This window comes from Aethalodelphis obliquidens, unplaced genomic scaffold (assembly GCF_003676395.1).
Source record: "Aethalodelphis obliquidens isolate GAN/ISIS:26980383/991018 unplaced genomic scaffold, ASM367639v1 scaffold13, whole genome shotgun sequence".
Lineage (NCBI taxonomy): Eukaryota > Metazoa > Chordata > Mammalia > Artiodactyla > Delphinidae > Aethalodelphis > Aethalodelphis obliquidens.
In genome coordinates, this window is record NW_020837957.1 from 35,267,601 (window position 1) to 35,284,814 (window position 17,214).

Sequence of the window (17,214 nt, forward strand, 5' to 3'; positions counted from 1 at the left end):
AGACATAGAGAATTTTAGTTATTTGTTTACCTGAAAAAAAGAATGCTTAACACAGACGTCAGGCATTTTCCCCCCTTAGTTTAGGCACCTATTTCCAACTAAAAGTTTGACCTTGAATATAACTAAGCTGTATTTCTCTGATAATGTGACACCAAGAGTTGGTGTACAACTTAATGTACTTACATTAAGTTGCATTTCTCAATCCAGACTCTTCATAAATCCTACATTTGAAGCAGAAAATACCACACAGTGTGCATTTATAATTCAGTGGAAAATTTAGTTGATAGAATACTACTAGTGTTCTGGAATTTTGCTACAGAAGCAATTTTTTTCCTAATGCTGAGATAAGATGTGAGTTGATTTTAGTCTACTGCCCAGATCAACTAAAGCTAATGCAGTATTATCAAGAATCATCTTCATACTATCCTAGTCAGTCATCATTGCCTTTGCCTTCCTTTGATAATCTGGATTCTATCATCCACTAGGTTTTCCACCCCATTTATTGTTAAATTACATCTTTATCTTCATTGTCTAGATTTTTTTATCCCACTTCTGCATTAATACTTTTATTTATAAAACAGGAAGCCTCAAAGGAACTTCTATTTAAATGTGATTGTTTTATTGTCTAAAAATTAAGAAAAATGAGGACAGTTTTGAAGGCTTGTTGACGTGTCGTTGGTATCTTTACATGCCCTCTTTACTGAAATGCCTATTTACCATTTGTGCTATAGGGTTTTAGTCTTTCTAATAAAAGTGTTTTAAGGTTTTAATTTAAATAATGCTGTTCTTCAAGATTTATTGATTTAACAAACATTTATTGGAGCAGTCTCTTCCGTAGCACCTTTGCTCATTTTTCTAGAGAGGGTTGGCATGTCCTGTGCCTATAATTTCCTATTACATTTTGTTCATGCCCCATTACATTTGCTACATACACCATTAAAACAAATGTCTTATATTGTAATTATTTGTTTGCATGGCTGACTTTCCACCAAATATGGCTGACTCTTCTCTCAAGGGCTGGGATTGGGTTCTTTCCTTATTTGTGTGCCAGGGAATACATGATTAGTTTATTGCTTTTTCTGTGCCAGTCACTATGTTAGACTTATGGATCTAAAGATTATTAGGACAACTAGGTACCTGCTCCAGGAGGAAGGAGATTTAACACTGGAACTGGAGATTGGAGGAGCTGTTAGGGGTAGGCATCATGAATGCCATTCACATTACGATGAAAATGGAGAATAACAATCCAGGTACTGGCTTTAGGTGCTGTAAGTTTTCATTTGTATGGCATAGGTTGTTTTTTATAATGGTAGGTTAGGTAGGATACTATATAATATGATGCTTGCAGTGTATTACTATAACCACGAGTACCGTCTAATTGAGTTTTTCTATTTGGATTTATCTTAAAAATTTTAAATTAATAGTTTTCTATTAACCTAGTTAAAAATTCACTAAAGATGAAGCAAATTTAAAAAAAAGATTTGAGTAGATTTACTGCTTATTCTTTTTTTTCTGTCAGTTTTATTGAGATATAGTTGATATACAACACTGTATAAATTTAAGGTGTACCGCTCAATGACTTGACTTTCATATATTGTGAAATGATTACCACAATAAGTTTAGTTAACACTTATCACCTCATATAGTTACAATTTTTTTTCTTATGATGAGAACCTTTAGGATCTACTCCCTTAGCAACATTCAAATACCCCATAGAGCAGTGTTAACTATAGTCATGATGTTGCATATTACATCCCCAGTACTTATTTACCTTATAACTGGAGGTTTGTACCTTTTGACCACTTTCACTCAATTCCTCCCCCCCACCCCCATTTACTGCCTATTTTTTTAAAGATTTTTTCCCATTTTATTCCATTTTCTTTTTTTTTTTCTTTTGTTTTTAATTAGTTCATTTTATTTTTGGCTGCGTTGGGTCTTCATTGCCGGGCGCGGGCTTTCTCTAGTTGCGGCGAGCGGGGGCTAGTCTTCATTGCAGTGAGCTGGCTTCTCATTGCGGTGGCTTCTCTTGTGGCGGAGCACGGGCTCTAGGCACACAGGCTTCAGTAGTTGTGGTGCACAGGCTTATTTGCTCCGTGGCATGTGGGATCTTCCCGGACCAGGGATCGAACTCGTGTCCCCTGCATTGGCAGGTGGATTCTTAACCACTGCGCCACCAGGGAAGTCCCTACTGTCTATTCTTGATTACACGAAGTATAGTAGACTTTGGAGGCATTTGAATTTCTGGCTTGGTGTGACACTCAAGGAGTATTTGTTGTGATGTTACTGTCTGCAAGTCAGTTTTAGGGTGTTCCATTTAATGGTAAAGTAGGTCTGTCGAAAACTGTACTTTTCACTTGTACTAAGGATAGCCAATGTGTTTTATCAACAGTGACTTTATCTCAAAACTAGGGAAAGAGGGTATTTTTCACCTATTTTAATTCTTTAAGTCCATCCATCTTTACTGTAGGCTTGCTTGGCAGTTGGCCTTCAAGGGAACAAGGGGCTTTTCAGTTCTGGGGCCAGAGTCGGAGTTTGAATTGGCAAGCCCAGTATGAATCTTTTTAGGTTCTCTTCCTGTCAGTCAGTGTACTACCAAATTGATAGTCCATACTGTTGAGCAGTCATTCTACAAGGTCATATTAATTGCAGCCTCTCTACAGTCCCACGAGACCACCAACCCTTATTGGAATTCTTAGATTATTTTCTTGGCAGTCAATGGCAGTGGTTTTTAAATCTGCATTTTTGGGTGTTCATAAAACAGGTGTTTGTGAAAACTTTCTAAATCTCACAGAACACTGAAAAGGTAACCCATCTAAATTGCACAACTCTGCTTTTAGACCTTTTCTTGTGCTTTCAAATTCACTTTGTGCTTACTTCTTTTTTCATTGGTCCATATGTATTAGCTTGGTAACTTTTTTGGTATTAATGATTCATAAGTCTGCTAAAACCCAATTTTTCTAGGACATATAAAATTAAATGGGGAATACAACTATGCAGACAATAAATAACATCTACGGGCCCAGTTTCGAAGACAAATATAGAAAGCATGACTTAAAAAGAATGACTAGGTGCAGAGGTGAGGTTGAGGTAGGGTGCTGTGCTGATATCCAGTGGAATAAAGCTGGTTGAATGTTGGATGTCCTATCATCACCAGTTTTTAGTTTAGTGTGTTTTATTTTTTTGGTGGGTCTCTTCCTGTTTAGGTCCAGGAACATATTTTTGTGTGGCTATTTTATTTTAGTTTGGAGAAGAGGCTTATAGGTCAGTGTTTCCCAAAGTTACATTGGTTCTCATACTTGGTTTTAAAAAGCCTGGGAAGGGGATTTGCCTGGTGGCGCAGTGGTTAAGAATCCGCCTGCCAATGCAGGGGACACAGGTTCAATCCCTGGTCTGGGAAGATCCGGCATGCCGTGGAGCAACTAAGCCCCTGCGCCACAACTACTGAGCCGGTGCTCTAGAGCCCATGAGCCACAGCTACTGAAACCCGCGCGCCTAGAGCCCGTGCTTTGCCACAAGAGAAGCCACCGCAATGAGAAGCCCATGCACCGCAACAAAGAGTAGCCCTCGCTCTCTGCAACTAGAGAAAGCCTGCGCACGGCAACGAAGACCCTACGCAGCCAAAAAAGTCTGGGAAGCTTTAAAAAATATTGATGCCAGGTTCTACTCCCAGAAATTCTGATATAATTGGCTTGGGGTGAAGTCTGGGTGTTGGGATTTTTAAAAACTACCTACATGATTCCAATATGCTGCCAAGGTTGTGCACTACTGCTCTATAAGGTTTACCGTGGCAAAAAAAAAAAAAAAAAAAAAAAATTCAACAGTCAAATAAGTTTAGAACTCTCCATCCTGGAGATTTTACAGAGCACATTCCCATTTTAAAGATTCTGCATGGTTCTGAGTCATAAAGTAACCTGTTTAACTCAGAACTTTCCCAAGTACTTCAGCCTGAAATCGGTCCCCATCCCCCTCCCGCTTCTATTAACATCCAGCAGAACTAGCTTTCTGAAACTCTAGGATACATTTCCTGATCCACACCTGTGTGGAACAGAATAGATCTCTTGGGATTAGAATAATAAGCTTCCATTTGGGGAAATGTTTTTGCGTGGTTTCCTGAGTTTTAGAAATAGATGGCTTATCAAATAATGATATTTTATCTAATATGAACAGGAATAACGAATTTTCTCTTAAAGCAGACTTGACGCCAGAAAACCTTCCTTAACAGAGAACCCACAAACCTCCCTCTATCAATCCTTCAATGACGTTTGTCATTAAAATGAACCCACACTGTTTGTGTTCAGGGATGGGTTTGTTGTGTTTTGGGGATGACCCCTAGTGATATCCCGGTTGCTGAGCTAGTGTTAATGCAGCTGAGCCTTAATGGGAAATCTCACCTGGGCATGCCAGAACTTGCAGGTCTCTTAACAAAGGCCCAGAGGGGTCAACTACTTAGAACTTGGCATTAGGCTGCCTTCTTTCTTCTAAAGCAAAGTAAACATGTGCGGGTAGATGTTAGATGCAATTATAAAATGTATCTCTTTACATAAAATGTTGAACCAGATATTTGTTAGTTTAAATATGATACTGCGATTTTTGTTAAAGTTTATTTAGCATTAACTTTGTACTTCAAAGGGAAGTTCTCTTTACCATGTTTTTTCCCTGAGTATCAAAAATGTAGAAACAAAATTTATTTTATGCTCTCTTAAGACTTTCATTCTCAACTTTTCTTTATGATGGCTAACTCTCTGCTTCTCAGTGTTGATCTTTGGGGTCATTTCTACCTCCATGGATCTTTAATAAACCTTTACTTTTGATGCTTGATGTGATGGGAAAGAATCTGCATTAGTTTTGATTAGTGAGGATGGGTCAGTTTCCTGGGTATTGCAAATAGAACAAAATAAATTATCCAGTCCGAACTGTGGAATCTATTTTCAACAGCTGGGGCATATTGAATAACTGAGGCCACTATGAAAAGCAGACTCTTTATCCGGTTTTCTTGTTAAAGTGTTAAATAAGCACCACTATTCAGGATCTGAGGACAGAAACAACTGTCAAGGTTTCTAGGACCCAATAATACGCAGAAGGAAGTGAGTAATATCTATTCTTTTTTTGGGGGGGGGGACATGGCAGTGCTTCAGTGGTTTGAGTTGTGAAAATTGGCTCAGGTTACTTTTTTTGTTTTTCCTGTTTTTATGGTTTCAGACCAGTGTACCAAACTTTCTGTAGAAGGGTAAGTGCCAAATTTTTGTACTCTTCACAGTACTTTTCCAATAGCCAGCCTTAGTTGATAAAGGTGGTTTGGAATAAGTTTGCAATCATTTATGTTGGTGAACATAGTTATTTTGTTGAATGCCTCGTATATGAAGCTCTTATTTTCAATATTGGAGTCAAAGATAATTTACTATTATTTTTATCTTTAAAACAAAATTACTGTGGTTAAATAGGGGATAGTCAGGTGTTGATAAAAGGCCCAGAGCACAGCCCTTGGCCTGTTTTTCTGGTATCTGTTATTGCTAGGGATTCTATTCTGCTGACTTATGACCTTTTAAGCCATGACTTAGAAATGAATTTTCACAAATCTCTGTTTCTTTAGATGAGCAAAATGATTAGTGTATAGCTTTATGTTAAATCTGAAAAGCAGGAGATTCTGTGTCCTGTGTTTTTGTTAGGTACTGGTCATGTTCAATTTTTGGCTCTGCCCCGTGAAGCCATTTGATTTTTGTTCTTTTCTAAGTGGGAAATAGCTTCGTTCTCCCCACTAATTCTTAGCAAATACCTTTTTATCTTGTAGGTCTAGATAATATAAACCATTGGCTTGCTCTTTTCCCTGGAGCTGGTGCACATATATCGTGGATGTGTTCAGAGACTGGAAACCAGATGTAATTTGGACAATTGTGTAAAGTATTTTTGGACATTGTCTAATTCCCAAGTATCCATACAAATTAGGGCTGAATTGTCTAGTACAGTAGCTATCACCTACATGTGCTATTCAACACTTGCAATTTGTTTAGTCCAAACTGAAATAGACTACAAGCCTTTAAAATACACATTGGATTTCAAAGGTTTAGTATAAGAAAAGTAAAATATCTTATTTATAGTTGTGCTGATTACATGCTGAAATATTTCAGATATATTGGATTAAACAAAATATATTATTAAAATTAATATTATTTATTTCTTTTTATTTTAATATGGTTATGAAAAAAATTAAAATTACACATGTGGCTCTCTTTTGTGGCTTTCATTATATTTCCATTGGAAAGCAGTGATCTAGATTACATTTTTGTGATTGTACACAGTTTACGATTACAGATTTTTTATATAATTTTTGCTTTGAAATGTCCATAGTTCCCAGCCACTTAGAGTTGTTCAGGCATATGTTGAATGGTCTCCTTGTAATGGTTATTCATTCATTCATTCATTCATTCAACAGCTACAAGAGAGTAATGTGCCCAACACTGTACTAGATTCTGGGCATACAACATAAAGGACACATTCCCTGTCCTTAGGAAGCTCTTGATCTTGTGCTGGTTGTGTAGATGGGATTCAGTTCAGTGATTGGAAGGGTGCTCAGATGACCTTTGAGATCCTTTCTAACCCATTGCTCTGCAGATATTTGCTTGCCTCGTAACTACTTGCTATCTGGAGAATTTACAGAGAATCAGAATCAAGATGTGTAAATCATAGTCATTTCTGTTATTTCTCAGTCCATTTACTATAGCTCTGTTTTATTCTTTAATGTAGTCTCCACATTGTAAACACTGTGACTCTGTTTTTCATTTATTCTTCATTTCAAACAACTTCATTAACAGAAATGCTTTCTTATTGTTTTGTGTAAATATGTTCTTTCATCTCTGGTTTCATCTGCTCATTATTAACATTTACAGGGTTGCTTCATTCTGAGTGATTTCTTAGATTCGTAGGTTGCAAACAGTGGTGTGTTGTTAAACCGGCTCTGTAATTAAAGAGCATTTGCTGATTTGTGTGGTGTAAATTTTCCCTCCAATGCTGATTTGGGCTCTCAGAATTTTTGAATATCTAACAGTTGACTCTTGAGAGCCTGTAGAAAGACAGCTTTAGTACAATAGGGAATCAAACCCTTTCTCTTTGTATCTCTTTGTGGATGGTGATTCTAGTTTTCTTAAATTTAATTTTTCTTCTACTGCTTCTCTGCAAAATAAATGTAAAAATAAACAAAAATCCCAATTGCTTCACCTATAAAATATTCCTAATTCAGTATTTCATTCAACAAATATTTATTGACTGCCAGTGATTTTTATAACCACTTCATAATAGTTTTATGGTTCAGTTGACTGTTATGCCAGAAATCACATTTAGAAAGATAGAATTGCTGGGATGGATAGAATTTGGATGGTCAAGCATGAGGTTGAGCTAAATTTGTATTTGGATGTCTCTAGATAGCTGTTGGTTGTAACATTAGTCTTCTGTATTGGGGGTTAGAGACACATGATGTATTCTTCAGCAGGGATGAATGATTAGAAATCCTGGGTGTTTGGGGTATTATTACCTTATGTCCTGAACGAAGACCTGCCTTGTGTTTACCTGTTTAAGAGAGTAATGCAATATATGGTAAAACTGTCATGGTATATAAGTGTTAGAGCTGTAGTTTTCCCAGGCAGCACAGGATGTGCAAGCGTTTTCCCTCAATTGACGTCTATGGGATTTCAGTGGTCCTTTATGAGGGAGGTGGAAAAATACATGTCCTCTTATTCAGCTCAGTAACTGTTTGGCTCAATAAATATAAATGAATGCATGGATGAATGAGTAAAAAAGCAAACCAGGAGTTAAATAAACAATTGGGAACCAAAACTGCAATAAAAACTGTGGGAGTATAAAACTTTGTAGCACATTGGTATAGTGATTTAAATCCTGAAAGCTCTGTGTAGCCTCTCTAAAGTGTCTGGGTTAAAATAAAAGTGTGTTTAATACCACTTGACAAAGAAAGAGAAAACTACTTTGAGTGTCACTGCTTTTTAGCTTTATTCAGTTAATACTCTTTGGCAAAGAGAACAGAAAGAAATGATCTTAAATGGACAGAAGGGATTTGGGGTTAATGCAAAGAAAGCTCTTCTTGCTAGTGAGGATGGAGGTGTCAGGCTCTCGAGTTAACAAAAGTGGCCATAGGAGAGCATCGAACATTTTCTTGGGATGATCTCCCAAGTTCCTTTACTTAATTTAAACATTTATTGACAAACATTTATTGACTATCTATTTCATGCCAGGCACTGTATTAGGTACTAAAGAGACAATGGTGAGTAAAAAAACATATAGATCCCGTCTTCTTAGGGACTATTGTAGAGAGAGAGTCAGGGAATCAGATAAGCACATCATGATATAATGTCAAACTGTAGTTAAGTCCAGTGGAAAACAATGGGGACCTGATCTAGCCAGAGTGGGGTTGGAGGATTTTCCCTGAGACAAGTCACCTTTGAGCTGGGATCTGAAGGGTGAGTAGGGTGACCTAGGCAAGGCGATTGGAGAACATGTGACCAGGGGAGCAAAGGTTCAGAGTGCCCCTCTGAGGAGCTCAGGGAAGGGGGGTTGTGATGGGCACAGAGAGTGAGGGAGCATGATGTGAGGAGGAGACTGGAGAGGTGGGCAGGGCCAGATACCACAGGCCTTGCATCCATTTTAGGATTTGAACCTTTCCTCGAGAGAGCAGTGGGAATCAGAGAAGGGCTACAGCAGAAGAGTGGCTGGATCAGACTTGCCTTTTAAAGAAATCACTCTGGCTGCAGTGAAGAGAACTGATTAGAAAGGCGAGGGGTGGATGTGGGGAGGCTCTTGTAGTGTGTGGAGAGGTGCTACGTGAGAGGCAGCAGAACTGAGGAGAAGTAAATGCGTTCACGAGATGTTTAGGAGGGAAACACAGTGGGGCACGGTGCAGTAGGGTACGGGAAATGAGAGAGACAGAAGGACTTCTGGGCTGTAGCTTGAGTGATTGTGGAAGCTGTGTCTTTTACCAAGTTACAGAGGGTTGGAGGATCCGATTATTGTTGTTGTTTTGAGGTAGGGGCAGATTCAAGAGATTCTTCTTCCACAATGAGTTTGAGATGCCTTAAGACACCCAAATGGAAATGTCATGTATGTGGTTGGCTGTCCTGCCTTGGAGTTTTAAGGACTTTGTGCTAGGGAGATAAATTTGAGGGTTATTGGCAGATAGATGGTACCTTACATAGATGAGATTGTGTAGGGCAGGGATTTTCAAAATGTGGTCCCTCCTACCAGCAGCACTGATAGCACCTGGAAACTTGTTAGAAATGCAGATTCTCAGACCCCGTTCCATACCTACTGAATCAGAAACTCGGGTGGAGCCCAGCATTCTGTGTTTTAAGAAGCCATCTCGGTGATGCTGATGCTGATGAATGCTAAAGTTTGAGAGCACCTGGTCTCGGAAGAGAGCATGGAGTGTGGAGCATTTGAGTCTGGAATTGAATCTTGAAGAGACTGGGAGGTGAAGGATGACTTTGCAGAGGAGATTGGGAAGGAGTAGTGTTTAGAGAGGTCAAAGCAAAATCCAGGAACAGTGAAGAGAATATTCAGAGGGAATTACTTGTTCTTGACCGAGTAAATAAAATGATGCTTGCAGAATGTTCCCTGAACTTAGAATAAGCAAATTTAGAGACAGAAAGTAGATTAGTGATCGCCAGGGTTGGAGTGGGGACGGGGAATGAATGAGGAGTTACTGCAAATGGGTATAGAGTTTCTTTCTGGTGGTAAAATGGTTTCGAATTAGTGGTGTGCATTGTGACTATACTAAAAATCACAGCATTATGAATACATTAAAAATCACTGAATTGTACATTTTAGAAAGGCTAAAATGGTGAATTTTATCTCAATTAAAAAAAAAGTCCCCTGGGCTTAGCCATATGGAGGTCATTGGTGACCTTAGTGAGAAATGTTCATGGCATGGATGAGGGTGGAAGCAGAACAGAGGAGGTTAAGATGTGAGAGAAGAGAAAGTGGGGGCAGGAAGATGAATAGTTTTTCAGAGAAGCCCTGTTTTAAAGAGGAGGCCAAAGAGAGGGTGGTGGCTGAAGTTAAGAAAATTTCAGATTTTTTTTTCTTTTAAAGATGGTAGGGACTTGAAAATGTTTGACTGCTATTGGGAAGGATCCAAGAGAGAGATACGGAGAGGAAAGAAATCATCCACTGTGTTGAATAATGATGCAGTTTCAGGGTAGGAAAGGACTTTTGAGTTTAATAGAGCCTGGCGTTTTCCTAATCTTCACCTCCATTTCCTATGACAATGTAGGTGAAAAATATTTCTTGCAAGCCATCTGCCAATTCAAACTTGAACGTCGTGTGGGGCAGGTTAGCTTGCTGCCTTCCAGGACCAACCATTTTATTTTTAGATGGTTCTAACTACATTGGGTGGTTGAGGAGACTCAACAGGTAAGATTTATTTATAAAGTAGGAGATAATATTGCTTTTATAGAGTAAAATTTTTCAGCTTCTTAAAGTACTTTCAAACTTATTATAGTCATTTCCTTCATTCTTATTTCCAGAAGAACCCAGTGCTGCCACTTCCTGAGCCTTTTGCGAATTATCTGGTATTAATTGGGTTGATGCTCTGATTTTTCCCCTGTCACCTTAGTATTCAGTTTTCTTGGTCTTCTAATTTATTATCACTCATGTATCTGACTTCCAGCTTTCAGAATTTTATTGCTGTTGTCTGTTCTCATTCTCCCTGACCTTGTTGGATTCCATTTAAAAAAGCCTTTTAAAATTCTCTTTTTAGTGGGGTTTTTGTAGATAACATGGATTTACTCTGCCACCTTTATCTTTCTCCCCTTTTTTCCCCCAGAGAATATGTAACATGTTTTTGTGTCCCTTCACTTTTATGGTTACTTTCCTTTGACTATGTGTGAGCCAGGTGCCACTAATAAGCCATTTCTCTCTTGCGCAGTTATGAGGGCAGGTTTTGGGAACCTGTTGCCTTCATGAGGATTAAATGTGTTAATGCATCTAAATTACCCAGCATAGTAAGTGTTGGAAAAAGGTATGTCATTAACTTTCCCCAGTCCTGAGGATGTGACTTAATTTTATTGCATCCCTTATTATATTTCAATTTGTGAATGTCAGCCTGTCTTTCTAGCCTGCTGTAACTGCTTTGTATCCTAATTTTGTCAGATGGCCTGTTAACGCACCCTCGCTCTCAGGTCTGCACATTTGATCACCAAGTCACCAGAGCTCTCTTTTCAGTTGTTGGTAAAAACTGTGGCTATGCTAAGACGAGAGATATCATGATAATCTCACCATGCTTTGCAGACAGTACGAGAGACTGGATCTGGAGCTTTTCTGATAACTTACATTTGTGGATCGGTTTAGCTGCGTCTAGGTGGGAAGATACACTTGAGGGAAGTAAGGAGCACCTTCAATTCTTATCATTTCTTTTACTCTTTTTAAATACAGATAAGTTTTTTCCCTAAGTTTTTCTTTTCTCTCCAAAGCAGTAGTTTTTAAACTAGGGTCTATAGAGAGAATTCAGATGACAAAAATATCTTTTTTTAAAAATTATTTATTTATTTATTCTTGGCTGTGTTGGGTCTTCGTTTCTGTGCGAGGGCTTTCTCTAGTTGCGGCGAGCGGGGGCCACCCTTCATCATGGTGCGCGGGCCTCTCACTATCGCGGCCTCTCTTGTTGCATAGCACAGGCTCTAGGTGCGTAGGCTCAGTGGCTGTGGCTCACGGGCCTAGTTGCTCCGCGGCATGTGGGATCTTCCCATACCAGGGCCTGAAGCCGTGTCCTCTGCATTGGCAGGCAGATTCTTTTTATTTTTATTTTTTTGCGGTACGCGGGCCTCTCACCACCGCGGCCCCCCCCACCGCGGAGCACAGGCTCCGGACGTGCAGGCTCAGCGGCCGTGGCTCACGGGCCCAGCTGCTCCGCGGCACGTGGGATCTTCCCACGAACCTGTGTCCCCTGCATCGGCAGGCGGACTCCCAACCACTGCGCCACCAGGGAAGCCCACAAAAATATCTTTATTTTCACTAGCCATGTAAATTATAAGATTGCATCCAATTATAAATGTTGGAAATAAACTATAGTAGTGTTAGCAATATAAGTGACTTTTTCACAATAGAAACTACATTTTTATATCCCATTGCAGTTGTTGCATATATCTTAAGATATTTATGTTCATTTCTTCTTTAAAATTATAGTTGTTATCAGACCTGCTACTAGATCTTGTTATATATCAATATTAACAATAAAGTATGGTATTATAAATTTGTTTTGTTACATTTTGATGACTTTACATTTAATTGCATTAGTGTTCTATTATTTCTATGTATTTTATTTTATGCATTTAAAAACATTCTGAGAATAGACATTCACAGGCTTCATCAGAATGATGAAGGGGGGTCCTGCTGAAGGGGGACCTTCATGACACACAAAAGATTCTGAACTCTTGTCCTAAAATGACAAGTTCCTACAAAGGAATGTGTGGTTATTTATATAAACTAGTATTTTGTCTTAGATCCCCAGCTACTCCTTTCTCTGGTTTAATCCCTTAAAATTTGCTTCTTAATATATGGCTTATATCTTTACAAGATATTTGAAATGGGGTTATTTGTTTTTCACTGACCCATGAGTTCAGATGGCATTAAAAAAAGAACTCTTGAAATCACGATTAAATATCTAGAATAACCCTTCCTTAACATAGGTTAACTTTGATGTTTTAGGACTTAAACATTTCTGTTAGGCTGCTTTGCTAACCTACTATTTTTAAATTAGGTTATCAGGATGCTGAAACTCAGTGATGTTGACATTGCATTTAAATTCGTGGCTTAGCAGCCATAGTTTCAAGTTACCTTAGATGGTTGTGATACAAGATTCAGTTTTATGTTAATTATGTGTTAAAGCCTTTAAGGGTCATTTTCTCCTCATGGATCATCTTCTGTGGCCGCCCCCTTCCTCCCCACCTTGGACCAACTCTGTGTGGTACATTTGACTTTGTGACTGGCAGGTGCCTGACAGCTCTGTTCCTTCAGGTCAGCAGTGGGGGCTGGGAAGAGCGACTGAGAGCCTTGAGGTCAAGTTTCTTGCCTTGGACACCTTGGAACATTGTTAGTGTTAAAGCTCCAGTGCCAGTTCTTGCTAACTGACCTGAACTTGATACTTCAGTTTTATGTTGCCTAAAGCAGGCCTGCTAAGTTGCTCTAAAAATTTAAATAAAGGATGAAGCACTCAGTTTTCGGTGCGGTAGGTCTCCACTCCTTTTGATAGAACACTTCATGGTGCATTAGAAGCTCTCCTGGATCCTGAGAGGAGATTGTTTGGAAGCATTTTCCTTGGCATTTTTTTTTTGTGGGGGGGTGGGGGAATGAGGGTGGGGCGGGGGGCAAAATGGAGGTAGTGGCATATAATCCATGAAAACAACTGCCAGGTTCTGTTGACCTGCATGCATTGTCCCATTTAAATTTTTACGCTAGGATTTGCCATATTCCTGACAGATGGTTGTTTCTCTGTCTGAATACTTCTCATGATGATGAATGTTTTCGTTAATGAAATACTCACTGTTAATAATAAGAATAGTCATAATATTTATTGTTTCCTTTGTGCTAGGCACTATAGGAAGGACTTTATATTTTTTAAATGTAATCTGACAACAATCCTGTGAACAGTAGCAGCTATCAGTACCTTCATTTCACAGATGAGGAAACCAAGACTCATAGAGGTAAAATAACTTGCTTGAGGTCCCAGCCAATTCGTGGCAGTGTTGGAATTTGAAGGCAGCCTGATTCCAGAGCTCAGGTTCCTAAATCTGCTTTCTTATTAATTCAGCTAGTTGGATTAAAGCAATTTCAGAAGTTCTGGAGTTAAGCTAGTAGGATCTGATGTGTTACATAAGTTTACCGTGTTGACAGCTGTGAATCCAAATAAGCATGTCTCCAACTGACTTTGGTATTTTATTATTTGAGTGTTCTAAATGCATGTTTTTAATGTTAAGTTTTTTTGTGTTCATAGGGATGCTTCCTTTGGAAATTGCACTTACAATCTCACCATCCTCGACTGTTTGCACGGAATCAGAAAGGTAATAACAATTTCCTTGCTGTGGTCGACATTGTAGTTTAACAATATGAAAAAAGAATTATGTCTATATCCTTGTTTGTTGTTGGAGAGAAGAGAGGGGAGGGAATAAGAAGGCAGCTTTCCACTTCTTAAACAATGATGGATCTGTAATACACAGACCACAGGGCAAATAGGGGCGGTGTTTCAAGGGATAACTCTTCTTATAGAAGTGGAAGGGGTCTCCCTTTCTCACTTAAACTATTTGTGTTATCACTTCTGTCTGCTGCTGTGCCTGTGATGTTGCTTTGTCACCTGCTCAGCTTCATTATCAAGCTAGATCTTGGTGTGGGAGGGACAGGAAGTTATCTAAGTCTCCTCTGTTAATGTGGAGAACATTTCCACATTGTTTTTCTAACTGGATAGTATTACATGCCCATGAACATGAAGTAGTAAGCAGGTCAGATATTATTATCTCATTTTTACAGTTGAGGAAACAACCCCAGCGAGGTTAAGTCACTCTCAGGGCCACAGGGAGTTATTAGGAGGGCTCGTTCTAACTCAGATTTCCATATCAATATGGAGTTCTTTCTCATATCCTATCCAGATATGTCATAAATCAATGGTTGTCAAATGGTGGGGACTTGTGGAGAGATGCAAATTCTCAGACCTCATCCGAGACTGATTGAACCATAAATTCTGGGAGTGGTGCCCTGCTGTCTGTGTTTGTATAATCCCTCCATGTGATTTGATGCACTCTGAAGTTTAGAGTCATAATTATTTAGTTATTTATATATATTATGGAGAAGTTAATCTAAAAGATCTTTGAGAACTTTGGAACATGTTTTAGAAACATTGATTTACAAGCTGAGAAGTCATGCATGCTATACTGTGAATTCTAATGAAGGTTCAAGGTACATCATTCCATCTAGAACATATAGTCATGACTTATGAGTCAGGAATGTATGTGTTTCAGACCCATTGGCAAGGGTCATCGTGGACTGTAAATATAGTATCAGTAGTGAGTCTTGTTCTAGTTTCTTTTCTCTGATGTAATATAACATTGCTTTGGCCCTGTTTTAATTTGAGAAAATTGCTATGGTAAAATATGGTACTTGTTTTCTGTATGTATATTTTTGACTTTGATATTTCATCTAGAAATGAATGTAGACTCTGTAAAACTTTAGTTCTCTTTTCATTTAAAAACTATCAAGATAATCTAGCCTATCCCCTGCAAATAATATCACCAACACACACTTCCAGTAACACCAGTTAAGAACCCTTCTACATCCAGTATACCCTTATGTATACTGGATATATCACCCAGTATACAACCTAAAATTGTAGCATTTAAAAATGTAATTTACTTATTGTTACATTATTATTATTTTGCCTATCCTGCCATCTGGTACAGGCTGTTTCTTTTATAAAACTTATGAAATTGATAAAGAGTTCACACTGGAATATCCTTGCCTGTTACTATGGTAACTGGTAACTTGATATAGACATTTATGACATCCTTCCTGTTACAAAGGAAAGGCACGACTTTGTTCATTAAGGTCTTCTGTAAATTTCTTGTTTCATCAAATGCTGGGTTTATTTTACCCAAATGAAGATGAGATTTTAGAGGATCTGATAGATTGTTCAACATGTCTTTAAGCGACTGGGACACACTTTCCCTCTGTACATTCTTCTATAAAGCATCGTGTGCTGGGCTATTTTTGTGGCAATGAGCACCATACCTCCTAAGAAGGTAGACAGACTATGGCCACATTTTTCCCTTTGTAAGAAGCATATCTTTCTGATTTTGATGTATCAGCGTCATTATAAGCATCAGTTATATATGTGTGAACCACACACAGAGGCATACACAAACACAAACACATTTAAAAGAAGAGGAAGGAAAGTGATACTTGAGGGCATTATATTCTCACCATTTTCTCTGAAATGGTACATATGGCTGAAGTAAGCGTCTTTGTTTCAATGTGGAATAATTTAAATAGCTTGTTCTGCTTATCCTATAGAGGTTGTCTAAATCAGTGTTGTCAGAATTTATAAGAATCACCTAGCAAGGCATTTTAAAAATGATGATCCCACCCCCAAAGAACCTGATTTCATAGTTCTGGGATGGGGCCTAACGGTCTGGATTTTAAATATAAATAACCTTAAGTGCAGGTGGTCCATGTTCTACATTTTGGAAAACACTGGTCTCTAAGGTATTTTCAAAGATAGATGTACTAAACTTGGCTTAACAGTTTCTTCTATTTTTAATGACTTGATCATGTAACTTTCAAAAGTAACTGTGGTTTGGTATTCTATGGTAATCTGTATAGCTTCATGACATACAAAAAAAAAGACTGTCCTCTTCAAAATATTTTATCTGAGTAAGCCAGATAGTTTTTAGTTCTAAGTCATTGGTTACAAAAAGGAGTATGAAATTTTTCTTCATGTTGTTAAACAGATCAGTTCTTCCTTCTAAATTGTAAGAGTAGTCAAGTACATTTTTACTCTGTCAGAAACAATCACCATAAAACAAATTCTCTTAATGTAGAGTTTTAGGAACAAATAAGGGCCTAAAATGCTCTTTTTACTAAGTATTTCACTAATGATAAAAGGAAAATAAAACCTAAGAATAATTGTTTTTTCTTCTAACTGAAAATTTAATCACTATTATATACTCTGTCATAGTTAGGTATAAATTAATTGCATAGTTCCCAATAGGTTTTAACTATACATTTGCTAGTATGTTCCATTTGATATACATAAGTAATTTTACATACAAAACTAATGTATATTAGACCTTAAGAGACATATTTTGTGGGACATATTTTCATGTTTTTCTAAGTGTTTAGTCCCACTGGCAAGAAAATCTCAAAGCAAAATTAGATGTTAGATGATTGCTTGGTATGCATTACAAATAAAGGTTTCAAGCTTTCTCCTTCAGATCAGGCAGGATCATTTGTGAGCAGGAATTCCAGAAATGGCTAGAAGTCGTTACCAATTTCACATGCAAAAACTAATTCAAATTCTTATTTTAGGGATTACAACATGGATTTTTTGACTTTGAGACCTTTGATGTGGATGAATATGAACATTATGAGGTTTGTACACTTTATCTTTTTGCAAGATATAATTTCACATTGATTAAATTGTTCTTTTTTTCCTAGCACTCAGGTATTGCA

At 38.0% G+C, this 17,214-nt stretch overlaps 1 protein-coding gene across 3 annotated transcripts in view; it reads left to right on the plus strand.

Moving 5' to 3' along the window:
- Nucleotides 1–17,214, plus strand: part of CDC14A (cell division cycle 14A) — a 182,930-nt gene that overhangs the window by 70,651 nt on the left and 95,065 nt on the right. For all 3 annotated transcript variants that reach the window (XM_027114476.1, XM_027114475.1, XM_027114477.1), the window contains 2 exons: nt 13,991–14,057; nt 17,071–17,133. In XM_027114476.1, coding sequence (XP_026970277.1) covers nt 13,991–14,057; nt 17,071–17,133 — 130 coding nt within the window. The remainder of the gene's footprint in view (nt 1–13,990; nt 14,058–17,070; nt 17,134–17,214) is intronic.